The 12,467-nt window shown below is 33.3% G+C and overlaps 2 protein-coding genes and 1 long non-coding RNA gene across 4 annotated transcripts; all 3 read left to right on the top strand.

Annotated features, from left to right (window-relative positions):
* Positions 1-12: 12 nt before the first annotated feature.
* On the top strand, positions 13-1,118 carry LOC132304102 (uncharacterized). Its single transcript, XR_009481506.1, has 2 exons — positions 13-486; positions 653-1,118. It is a non-coding gene; the product is annotated as an uncharacterized LOC132304102 (long non-coding RNA).
* A 2,876-nt stretch (positions 1,119-3,994) lies between these two features.
* On the top strand, positions 3,995-4,693 carry LOC132305448 (F-box protein CPR1-like). The gene has a single exon (XM_059803090.1). The coding sequence runs from the start codon at positions 3,995-3,997 to the stop codon at positions 4,691-4,693; it is 699 nt and encodes a 232-aa protein (XP_059659073.1).
* A 1,934-nt stretch (positions 4,694-6,627) lies between these two features.
* On the top strand, positions 6,628-12,467 carry LOC132304104 (phosphatidylglycerophosphate phosphatase PTPMT1). Of its 2 annotated transcripts, none has more exons than XM_059801627.1 (7): positions 6,628-6,955; positions 7,053-7,462; positions 8,831-8,953; positions 9,613-9,706; positions 11,595-11,677; positions 11,756-11,845; positions 11,963-12,467. In XM_059801627.1, the coding sequence occupies exons 2-7, from the start codon at positions 7,244-7,246 to the stop codon at positions 12,350-12,352; spliced, it is 999 nt and encodes a 332-aa protein (XP_059657610.1). In that variant the 5' UTR covers positions 6,628-6,955; positions 7,053-7,243; the 3' UTR covers positions 12,353-12,467. The 2 variants fall into 2 exon arrangements, with proteins under 2 accessions (XP_059657610.1, XP_059657612.1); XM_059801629.1 differs by having other exon boundaries at positions 7,098-7,462.

Consider the following 12,467-nt stretch of genomic DNA (forward strand, 5'->3'; position numbering starts at 1 on the left):
ATTTTTCCCTATCAAAGGGAAACTATTTAGAAGCAAGAGCTATGATTGAGAAGGCACAGTGATCTCTTATAGTGATGAGAAGCAAGAGCTATGATTGAGAAGGCACAGTGATCTCTTATAGTGATGAAATTGGAGGCATAGATGCTGTCATGGACAACGGCATAAAAGGCAGCACCTATTTGGCCTTGGTGTTGGAAAACCGAAGATTGAGTAGTCTTTGGTGCAAACCCCTATACATAGGGGTAGAACGTTGCTTCACTCAACAGGAAAAGGTCATTTCAGCACTGTTAGATTGAGATAGTGGATGATAGGATTGGTTCCATTTTCTTCATTTCAGCCGACCAGCAATTCTCTCAGCTGATACTCCCCCTGGCAATCAGCTTCTTTAGCTGTGCATTATTTGGAATAACTTTTCTTTATGCAATAAGAAGAGACTGTACAATTTTCTGCTTTAAGACACGGATAATTGCAGTGGGCTGTCTAAAGGTGTAAGTTTATTGCTACTTGCAAAAATATCAGAAACCTTGTCCAAGGTATAATTCTATTGCTATTTGCAGAAAGTTCAGAATTGTTTAGCTCGTTTAATGGTAAAAATATAAATTGTTCAACAACTTGATAATTGTGCCGTCTAAGTGCTTCATTTGCAATGCAGGTCTTGCTTCCATGGATGCTGGAAAACCTTGGAATTGGAATATGCAAGCTTATTTTCACATGGTTTTGATGGTGCAGTTTTTGTTTCCAAAAATCTTTTCCTCTTTATGTTTTGTGGCTGTTGCCCTGGATTTCTGCTATCAGAATCTGTGTATGCATTGTCAAGTCTGCAAGTGGAAGTTTATGCTTGTTTGCGAACCATCCAGTGGGCTGCTTGACGGTTTAGCTGCACTCACATCTTCTCTGATCCCAGCAACTTGGTTTTGCAATTTAATGTGTAATGTGTAGTAGATTAGTAGTGAATGACATTAGGTCTACTATCCAAGACATTGTTTGGCTAAATTTGACCTTTTTTCGTGTTGTTTTTTTTTTTTTTTTGTTTGTAAAATATGAGGGTGTAAACAGGCTTAAAGGGCTCACACCTTGGCTGTAATCTAATAATATATTTTGATGTTCTCTTTTGTTTCCTTAGCAGAGGAAAGTATTATAGAACTGGAAAAGCATTTTTGTTGTCATCACCTGATAGCAAGCAAGTTAACTTAAAATTCTCCTTTCTATTTTCTTCTGTGGAATACAAGAGAATATCCTTGATTTGCTTAAAAACGCATCTCAACTTAGACCTTCTATCTACATTCACGCAAAAGTAAATTTAGAGAGCTCATTCTGCATTGGAGTACCTGAGATGTTTTAACTTGTCATTGCTATTTTACTAAATTATTTATCTATTTAATTTTTTTATTACCTTAGCAAATAATTTTCACAATGCTTTTGAAGAAATTTGAATCATTAAGGGTCAGATACCGTTACACACTTTTATAAACTGGTCGATTCGATCGGTTTATACTGGTATTCGCCCGAATGTGTTACATCAACCATGGTATTAGATTATCTCCAGCACGGGGGATGATCTTTACCCGTAATAAGAATGGACCATTATAATAATTATTTTTTTAGTTTGAAATTCCCTATTTGTAGTATTAAAATTTCAAAAGAATTGAAGTTCTTACAAAATAAAAAATACGTAGTAAAAAAAAAAATGAAAAAAAAAAGGAGAGAATATTTTAGTGTCTTTTTTCTTTACTATTTCTAAATTGAATGAATCATAATATTCTTCATGCATAAAATTTTTGTCTTTACATATGAATCAAGATCTTTATTTAAAAATCTCTCTTAAAGTTTTTAAAACTTCCATTTCCCCATCAGCATATTCATAGTTAAATTCTATGTACAATAATAATATTTATGAGACACTATAGCAGTATATTTGAATTGAGTTTAAGAGGAAAAAAAATCATCAAATTTATCTCAACTAATAGATAAATTTTGTTTTTTTATTTTAATTAATTAAATATTTATTTATTTAAAATTCTTTTTTTCACCTTTTTAGAATTATAATTCATAACATTGGAATTTTTTCCGAGGTTTTTTTTTTTTTTTTTTTCCCCGTAATTTCTATACGTTTCCTTCTAAAAGCAAATAAGTTTTTCTATAAAGCAAAGTTTGTATTTGATACTGAGTTTACTTCTAATTCAGACATGTTTATTCTAATAAGATTCCTTTTATTATCATAATCGGAATCCTAAACTTTTCTATTTTTATTTAAGGATAACCCCTTCTTAGCTCGTACACGAGGTATGCTATTCTCGGCATGGTATAATGGGTAAAATTCATTCTAAAATAAATATGGATAGATTCATCAAAAATAAATAAAAAATATTCAAAATCAATCAATTATCATTATAGTTGACATTAGAAGGGTTGACTGATTCATACATTTTTTTTAAATTTCTTCAATACTCATGATTCATAAATTTTTTAAATTTCTTCAATACCTGTTGATCTTACAATTCATACTCAAATAAATATGGATAGATTCATCAAAAAGAAATAAAAAATATTCAAAATCAATCAATTATCACTATAGTTGACATTAGAAGGGTTGACTGATTCATACATTTTTTTAAATTTCTTCAATACTCATGATTCATAAATTTTTTAAATTTCTTCAGTACCTGTTGATCTTACAATTTTGGAGAGGAGAAGTATCATTAGTGAGATCATTTATTTTTGGAATGAAAGAAGGGGAGAGAGAGGATGGGAGAGAATGTGGAAGAAGTTCAAGAAATCTATGTGCAAGATTTCTAACATTTGGCCACAAGAATCTACCGGCCCGGTTGCTGTTGGAATAAAAAAACAGTATTTTTATCGGTAGATCTATCAAAAAAATTAGAGTTAGTAATAAGTATCTTAGAGCTGTTGTTAAAATATCATTTTGTGTAAAATATATATTGCCAATTGTTACACAGACAAATCAGCATATTTCCTTTCTCCTCTCTCTTTCTCATTTTTATTACAAAATCAACTCTAAAATAAGTAGGTTTGTAAAAATTATGTACACATCATACGTGATGGCCATAGGTGTTCGTGACCCAATATAATAAGTATTTTTTATAATTAAATTATTTTTTAATTTATTTGGTAACAAATTTTTTTTTTAAACACTTATTAGGGAAGGTCTTAGGTGTTTCCTGACATAATATAATAAATACATTTTACAATTTAATTATTTTTTAATTTATTTGGTAACAAATTTTTTTAAAACACTTTTTAAAGAAGGGGGTTAATTGTCTTTATAAAAAATTAAAAGGACAAAATATACTTAAAATATTTAAGCTTTATTCAAAACGCAGTTTTAAAAGCTTCAAATTAAACACTATGGAGAATGAATTTAGTATTACCTAATACAGATTAAAAGTCGGTGTTGGACACCGGCATTACTCCACGAATAAATATTGGTAACCAACCAAGTTACAACCCAAAACCCCCCATGTCTCAAAATCTAGACCCCTCCTTCACACTACTCCTCTAAAAGAAGCTAAAAATGGCAGACATTCCGAATGTAATCTCCGACAAGGCAGCAACAACAACAATAAAAGACATTCCGAAGGATTTAATGCCTGACATACTATCAAGATTACCAGTCAAAACCCTTGTACAATTGAGGTGCGTATCGAAATCCTGGCGTGCCCTAATCGACAGCCCATATTTCATCAAATCGCATCTAAATCGATACATGGTGACCAACACCAACCTCAGCCTGATTTGGTGTCCAGAAAAAATACCAACAGAAACAAATCCTAATTTATATGGGTTAAACTCCATAGAGATTGTGTAGAGCTTGACAACCCCATATTAAAGAGTGGGGAATGTGAAATTGGATTGATTCAAGGGTCTTGCAATGGGTTGCTATGTTTGGCCTCCAACTCGGAACTCATTGCCTTTGGAACCCATCGACCCGAAAGCACCAGAAGTTACTGGTCCCACCGATTGAGCTCACAAGGCTATGGTGTTTGGGTTTGGGTATGATTGTGTCCACGATGATTACAAGGTAGTGAGGATGGTGGAGTTTTATGGCAAAGATAAGTCGAATTTATGGCGAAGAATTCAAGATTTTCCTTATTATCTATGGTACCGTGGAAGAGCGAGTGGTGTGTTTGCAAGTGGGGCTTTGCACTGGGTTGTGAGTCCAAAACCGGAATCGGATAAGTCGAGGTTGATTGCTGCTTTTGATCTTGCTGATAAGGAATATCGGTTGGTGCCACAGCCTGATAATTACTCCCTTGTAAATTCGCATATGTCTATGGTGGTTCTAGAAGGGTGTCTTTGTCTACTTTGCAACTATTTCAGTGTTCATGTTGACATATGGGTGATGAAGGAGTATGGAGTTATGGAGTCTTGGACTAAATTATTTTCTGTTGCGCAACCCACCACTATTGACAAGTTTAAGTGGGTGAGGCCTTTGGCTTATTCACAGAGCCATGAGAAAGTACTAATGCAACAGGATAATAAAAGGCTTCTTTGGTATGACCTAGAAAAGAAAACAGTCGACTTTATTGAGATTTATGGGGTAGAGTCTGTAACTTTCGCAGATTTTTATTATCAAAGCCTTGTTTGGCCTCGTGGAAGAGATGGCGGGAAGAAGCAGCCGGCAAAAGACAAGGTGAAGAAGAAAAAGGACAAGAAAAAGAAAAAGAAAAGGTGAAGGCCAAGATAATATATATATTTTTATTTTTTATTAGAAAAATGATAAGTCTTTCGACGTTAATTATCAATTTTTGGTTGGATCCTATTAGAATTTTTTAAAAAATTCCAGTAAACATTTCTTTCTTTCCGACCCATTCCTAATCACGTTATATTCTAAGAAGTAATCGATAATTAAAGTAGAAAGATCTATCACTTCAACTAGGCTTTTCCAAAGTTACCCCTCTTTTTCAAAATTTCAGATACTGACCAAGATGGTATATGCACAGAAGTCACGGTTTAGAGACATTTGGTTTACTATTTTTTTACTATATTTTTAGTGGTGAGTGGCATTGTAGGGGAGGATAGCCCTGTTGTAAGAGATGGAATTTTGCTAGTTTTTATTGGATATTATGAATTTTAATACAAAGAATGATATTTCGTGTTGGTAGTCATGTTTTTAAATTTTATATTTCATGTCTTTCTAATTGGCATTGCTTTTATAGAAATCTCTGATCTTTTTAAGTGTTATTATCAAATAGTATATTTCTTGTAATAATACTTTGTCTTTTTAATATTGTATTCTACCTTATTTATTTGATGGAATAGGGTTACGGCATATGGAAAGGTATATTTCATACAAGCAATTTACTATATACCTAATTAGGGTATTTTTTTATGGTAAGGTAAGTCAGTATATTGATTTATGGAAATTAAGGTAACTAGCAAGTCAATAGGTGATCCGAAGCCTTTTTTTTCCTGGTCTGATGCATGAGCTTGGGCGATGCCATGTTGCTGTTAGAAGTCTTGATGCTCCGCTGCATGTCCTTGAAGTTGTAAGACTGAATTCACAGTGAAGATTAATCAGCGGCTGAGTTTTTTCGAAAATGGTGAGACATGCTTGGTTTGTCAAGGATGGGTATATATATATTTTCATATAATTGTTTTTTATAGTTTTCTTAAAACTATTTTAAGTTTATAAGTCGTTGAGAACTTTATTTATTTATTTTTTTTCCTGAATATGAAATCGAAGAAAAAATAAATAAAAATCCCAAAAGGGAAATGAATCCCAATTGTAAAAAGAAGGTTGAAACTTGAAAGTATCATTTGAAGTAAGTGGATTCAAGCTAAAGATTTTTACCATAAAAATTAATATTGCTCAGACAATTTTACTTGGAACACTACAAGAAATAGTGGTATTAGGGATGAAATTTTTAGCAAGAAAAATAAATTTGTTGCAAAAGGCTGCAATTTGTGACAAATTTAAATTTTGTTGCCTGATATGTATTTTTTTTTTGCAACAAACATGTAAATTAGTTCGTTGCCAAAAGCAATATTTTAGAAAATTCTGGATTCTGTCGCCAATTTTTAATTTTTTTTGCGACAAATATTTATTTTGTCTTAAATTATGAATCTTTTATCAACAAAAATATTATTTGTAACAAAAAATTATACATTTAGTGACGAATATAATTTTTTTTTTTTTGAGACACAAGGTCGCAAAAAGTTAATTTTTTGCAACATATTTCTTTTTTTGTCTCAAATTGTGAATTTTTTGTCAATAATATTTTTGTTATAAAAAACTTAACATTTAGTGACAAATAATTTGTTGCAAAAAAATATGTTTTTAGAGACAACAACTTTTGTCTCAAAAAGTTAATTTTTTGTCACAAATCTTTTTTTTGGTTTCAAATTGTGAATCTTTTGTCAATAAAAATATTATTTGTCCCAAAAGACTTAACATTTAGTGACAAAATAATTTGTTGCAAAAAAATACATTTTTAGGGACAAAAATTTTTGTTGCAAAAAATTAATTTTTTGAGACAAATATTTTTTTTGTCCCAAATTGTGAATCTTGTATTAACAAAAATATTATTTGTCCAAATATACTTAAGTTTAATGACAAATAGTTTGCTCTAAAAAAATATATTTTTAGAGTCCCTTACATCACACAGTACTTTATTCTCAATCACGTGGCTCAAGTCGACAGGCCATTCACAATGCTTCCCTCGCCAGATGATGCCTTACATGTTCCCTTATCTTACATGTTCATTCCGTAATTCTCACTATTCCATTTCAGTTTTCAAAACACTTTGATTGTAGATATATACAGGCAAAAGTAGAGTACAACCTAGGGTTCCAAAATTGAGATATAGGTTTCTTTCTCATATTCTCTGATTCCATTTCGATTCCTCCCCAATTCGGCGGCCACAAATCAATCTTCACTGTCTCCGGCATGCCATCACCTCCGATCGATGCATATCCGGCGTAATATGGTTTTCCGGTTCGATCATCTTCTGATATTTCAAATTTCGACATGTTAAATTTCTAGGTTTTCTTAATCTATTGAAAATCAATTAAGTTTTTTTCGTTTAATTCAGGGAAGTATTGGGTAAATAGGTAAAAGTTGTTGTATGTTGATGTAGATTCTGTGAAGCTAAAGCAGGGCTTACATTCGGTGTTATATAGGTGTGACTGTTGTGATTAGGGATTTGTGAGAAATATTAGGGTTTGTTGTGATTGTGGATTTGTGTATTTGTTTTTTTTAATTGGATTTGATTTCGAGGCTGTTATGTATATTGAGGATTTGGACGAAGGAGAGGAGTTGGGGAGTGGGGAAGAGAAGGAATTGTGTGCTGCTGAGGTGGTGGGTGGTGGCATTGTGGTTTCGGATGCTAAGAGGGTACTAATTGGAGCAGGAGCTCGTGCGCTTTTTTATCCGACGCTTCTGTATAATGTGGTGAGGAATAAGATTCAGGCGGAGTTCCGGTGGTGGGATCGGGTTGATGAGGTATACTCTTGTTTTGTCATTGGCTTTATCTTATGCTTAGTTTCAAATTCCTTTGAATGCATGCACTTGTCTTCATATTGGACTGATCTTTTACTTTGTAGTTGGCTTGTTTTATGGCTTCTATTATTCAGGGATCTCCTCTTTGGTCAGGTATTAACATCTTATTGCAAATTACAAGTAAAGGGAGATGCAATGATGGATAAACCACCCTATAGCACGGAAATGTGGGGGACAAACATCTAAGAAATGTTTAGTGCCTTGAGTTTAATTAATTATTTTTTAAAAATTTGCTACTCTTTTAGGACACTTCCACAACAGAAAATCAGAAATATTGGACGCCCATTGATTTAAAAATTCATGAATAATTGTGTCTTAGACTTATTAAGACATCATAAAGAAATACGCGTTATTTGCGAGAAATTTGTGTATTTTGATATTTGTTTTACTCTTTATTGTGCCTCTGCATGAAAACACATGCTCAAACATAAATAAATATATGATCTGTATACACTAGATTTGGGAAAGACAACTTTAGAGGTGTGTCTTTATATAGGAGATTTCATGTCTGGCGACCCCTTCTCTATAATGGAACATGGCATTTGTGTCTATGTTCACAAGTTTTCTAGAACAAGAGGAATGTGGGACTATTGACTCCACATGGAAGAGATGTAAAGAAAAAGGCTATTTTGGTAATTGCACAAAACTATGTGGAGAGAGAGCAAAGAAGTGAGGGGTGTTTAATTACAATTGGACTGGTGGTTACAACATATTGAATGTTTTGGGGAAGTTATGAGGATCTGGTCTGCTGTTACGAAGTCACACAATGGATGATGAGGAAATTGCCTCTCTTTGTTGACCTTTCTTAAGATTCGATGAGTTTGATATTGCATCATGTGAATATGTTTTCCTTTTGCATACTTGACTGGTTCTCTCTACCTCTCTACACCATATGCTTATGCTTTATTCTGTATGTAACTTGCCACGTCATATTTTATTTTCCTACCCCATCATAAGGGATTAAGGCAAAGATGATGAAAAATTGCATACTTGATTTAATGTTGTATATTCAAACTAATGAGAATTGACAAAGTTTTCTGCTTATGAAAATCTCCATTTTTCAATTTTTTCCTTTCAACACACTATTCTCTGTTACATGTGTTTGTGTGTTTTTTTCCCTTTAATTTCATTTCTTAAAAGAAATGGGGTAAAGATTTGGCAAAAGCTTTGAGATTAAACATTTGAATTTCACCAGAAATATAAGGTTATCTTTTGTTCATTTCTGGTTGTTATTTATTGTTCTGAGAAATTTTATGTAAAGCTAAATAAAGTACTTTTTTTTTGTTCCTTACCTAATATGTCCGTTTTCAGTTTGTTCTGTTAGGTGCTGTACCATTCCCTACTGATGTTAAACGGCTAAAGGAGCTTGGTGTTTGTGGAGTGATCACCCTCAACGAGCCATATGAGACATTGGTTCCTACATCTTTATATCAGGTGAATTCTTGTATTCTTAATGTATTTATTGTTGTTGCAATTTGGCACACTATATTATCTTAGAAAACCCCCTCTGAATTATCAGGTTTTTATTTATTTATTATTATTATTATTTGCAAATACTCTTTTTTGACAATGCAAAAAAAAACCCACCCCTAAACTTTCAAAAAGTTGTAAATCAACCCCTGGCGTTATATTACTGCAAGTTATGACTCAAAATTATCAAAATGTCGCAAATTCCTTATTAAAATGATGACGTTATTTTCACAATCTATTCATTAAACAAAATAACCAACCCATCCACTTTAAGAATGACCGCACTCCATCTTTTCTTCTTCTGTCCACTTCTTAATATAAAATCCTAATACATAAACATTTACATGTACATATCAAGGGTTTGGCTTGCCGAAGTCAAAATAATATCAGTTCTAAGAAATTCAGCTTCGATGGAGAGCGAAATATTTTGTTGAATGTTCCTGATTTATTCAAATTGGACATTTATTTGATTGATGCGGATGTTGAAGTCCAAGAGACCATTCATCTCAAGCTTTATATAATTTTGATGTTCTGCATGTTGTTTTAGCAGAGCCTTATTTCACTTGCTGTGAAGCTATTTCATTGAGCTCTTTAAATTTATGATTATCTATTAATTTTTGTAGGTTCATGGTATTGATCATCTGGTACTCCCTACAAGAGATTATCTCTATGCACCATCACTAAGTAATATATGCGAGGCTGTAGACTTCATTCATAGTAAGCAATCTTATCAAAATAGCAATTTCTTATGTGGGTTTCTTATAGAAATTAAATATATTATTACAGTTATTATTATTTTCTTGATAAGTTTTTATGTCTATTATTTTTATTTAGCATCTGAAATTTTCTGGAGCCACTTTTTATGTCATCTCAAAACAGTTGTAATTTAGTCATCTTATGGGATTACAAGGTCTGATTTATGGTCACTACACCACCACGTGGAGGAAATGGCGTGGTTAGTAGACTACACTGGCCCATTGTCCGTATCAAGGCACACATGTATTGACAAACCCATGAATCTACTTTGGCTAATGCCTATATGTGTTGATTCTAATTCACTCACATGAATTGTTTATCACATGAACCATTTTCTTTGTAGGCAACTTCATACACATTTTTACAAATAAAAGTTTAGCACTTGAAAATATAATATTGTTTCACATTATGGAGGCAATGGATTGCTATCTATTTGGTAGTATAATATGACCGTTGAGTGAGATGGTTAAAAATATTTTATATCTTTTGCTAGGTAGGTTTTCAATTCTTATCAGGGGTCCTGTTGGGCACTTGGGAGGGTTCAACCTATTCTTGGCCTAATGCATAGAACCTTTAACCCAAGCTTCCCGGTCCTAACCCAACCCATGTTCTAAATTTTGAACTCGAGTTGAGTTAAAATGATATAAATTGGACTAAACTGAATGGAATTGTTACTTTCCTAAAATGCTTGCTGAAAATCAAAGCTTTACACTTGACTTTACTGACACTTGAGGTGCCGGGTTTGACGCTGACCATTGCTTTCCTAACTTTTGGGTTAGCCTTGGGTTGATTACCCACTTAAAAAAGACAAAAAAAAAAGTGTGTAAAGCTGAATGTAATCATCGAAAAATTATTAAGAACTAAATTCTACAAAGATTAATATTCAACAAATTGTGATTTAAAGAAAAAGAAAAGTTTAATCTCGTTTGTAATTATATAATTTCTTTTAAAATTATAAAACATATAAAAAATTTGTTAGAATTTGGGGTAAGATCACAGGCCTCTAGCTGAGCCCAACCCAAATTAAGCTCGAGGTAAGCATTTCAGCCGAAGCTCAACCATAATTCTAAATATAGTTGTAGAAGCCTGTGAAAAATCAGGTTTTCGGGTTGACCTGTCCAAGTCGCCTTCTAATTCATCACCAAATTATTTTATTATGCTCTGTAATTGCTTTTACAGTATGCTAAGTAGAAATCATATCATGTGGGTAGTTACCATAGGACCTTTTCCCTTGTCCACAAATTTCTGCTCTGTTTTGAGCAGTTCTTCAGTGGTTATTTTTACCGTACATCGAGGACAACATTTCTCTTTGAGGAGAATCTTTCGTTACTTTATGAGTTATCTGCAGATTACATGTTTATGCTATTGCACTCATGCCTAAAGATTTTTGGCTCAGTTCAAGTTCTCCAAGCGTGTAACATTATTAAAGTTGAAGAGTATTAGGCTTGTAGTAAAAATTGATTTTTAGTTGTTCTTTATTATGAGTTTATTGCTTTATATTTTCCTTTTGTAACAATGTTTTATTTAAAATTTTACTTTCTTTTCATTATTTCAATTTGGTCTAGTTTCTTCCTTCCTTCCTTTTCATCTTCTTCTTTACCACCGTGTTAATCTTGTTGAAAAACCTTGAAACTCAGGCTTACCCAAACTCCAACATAATTTGACACTAAGTGAGCTGAAGGTCATTGGCCTTATTCAAGCTTATAGTCCCCACTCTCTTCTTCTTCTGTCTCTTTTTTTTTTCATTAGCATTTAATATCCACTTCGCATTCAGCAAGCTATATGTGTTTGTTGTTTCTAGAATTAAGCCATCACGATTTAATCATTTTTTATGTACCCCCTTTTTAAGGGAATGCATCAAGAGGGCGAACTACCTATGTACACTGTAAAGCTGGCCGGGGACGCAGCACAACCATTGTTATATGTTATCTGGTGAGTGTCATCTTTAGGGAAGGCTTAAACTATCCGTGTACTCAAGACTATTCATTCATGTTTTCATTTGCATTATAGGTGCAATACAAGCAGATGATGCCTGATGCTGCATATGAATATGTGAAGTCAATTCGGCCAAGGGTGCTTTTAGCCTCTTCCCAGTGGCAGGTATTGGGCTTGAGGTTGATTTCCTGTTTGTTGGGGATTTGGGTTGTCAATCGAGTGCATTAATGGGCAGAATTTCTGCCTTTCATTCCTGAGTTACCCCTTGGTTTTTGATTGCAGGCTGTTCTGGACTACTACTATATTAAGGTGAAGGGGACCTGTAGATTGAGCCATATGACCTGTCTGTCATTGAAAACCCCAAAGATTTTAACTGCACGGAATCTCGTGGCATTTGATGATAGCTCTTTAGTTGTGATCACCAAAGAGGATCTTGATGGATATGATGCAAGCTATGAGTCAGTTCCAGCAAGAAGTGAGATATTGGCGGATTTGAGTTTGGTTTACAGGGTTCGTGTGGCTGGTCAAACTGCTTTCGCAAGACTCTCTTGCCTGTGGTTTCGCTGCCATTCTATTCAGAAGATTTCAAGTGAGAATCTGCATGAGGAGGGCAGCTGCTCAATTAGTGCTGATCAGCTGGGAGGTATTAGTGTAAATATCCATGTATATTGAGAAGTTACGTGTGAGTTTGTACATAAGATGTTCAATGAGTTGACTTTCTTTTTTCTTTCTGTTATTTAAAATGGATAAAATCTTCTAAATAACAGTACTGAAACTTGTTGGTCTA

The sequence above is a fragment of the Cornus florida genome, unplaced genomic scaffold (genome assembly GCF_030987335.1).
Source record: "Cornus florida cultivar Cherokee Brave unplaced genomic scaffold, ASM3098733v1 CherokeeBrave_3.0.0_Hap2_Chr04, whole genome shotgun sequence".
Taxonomy (NCBI): domain Eukaryota; kingdom Viridiplantae; phylum Streptophyta; class Magnoliopsida; order Cornales; family Cornaceae; genus Cornus; species Cornus florida.

What these genes read in the sequence shown, in the direction of transcription:
- LOC132305448 (XM_059803090.1), top strand. Translation starts at nt 3,995, where the DNA reads ATGGTGTTTGGGTTTGGGTATGATTGTGTCCACGATGATTACAAGGTA.
- LOC132304104 (XM_059801627.1), top strand. Translation starts at nt 7,244, where the DNA reads ATGTATATTGAGGATTTGGACGAAGGAGAGGAGTTGGGGAGTGGGGAA. An exon ending in GGTGGGATCGGGTTGATGAG is followed by an intron (nt 7,463 to 8,830) that starts GTATACTCTTGT and finishes GTCCGTTTTCAG; the next exon opens with TTTGTTCTGTTAGGTGCTGT. An exon ending in TTCCTACATCTTTATATCAG is followed by an intron (nt 8,954 to 9,612) that starts GTGAATTCTTGT and finishes TAATTTTTGTAG; the next exon opens with GTTCATGGTATTGATCATCT.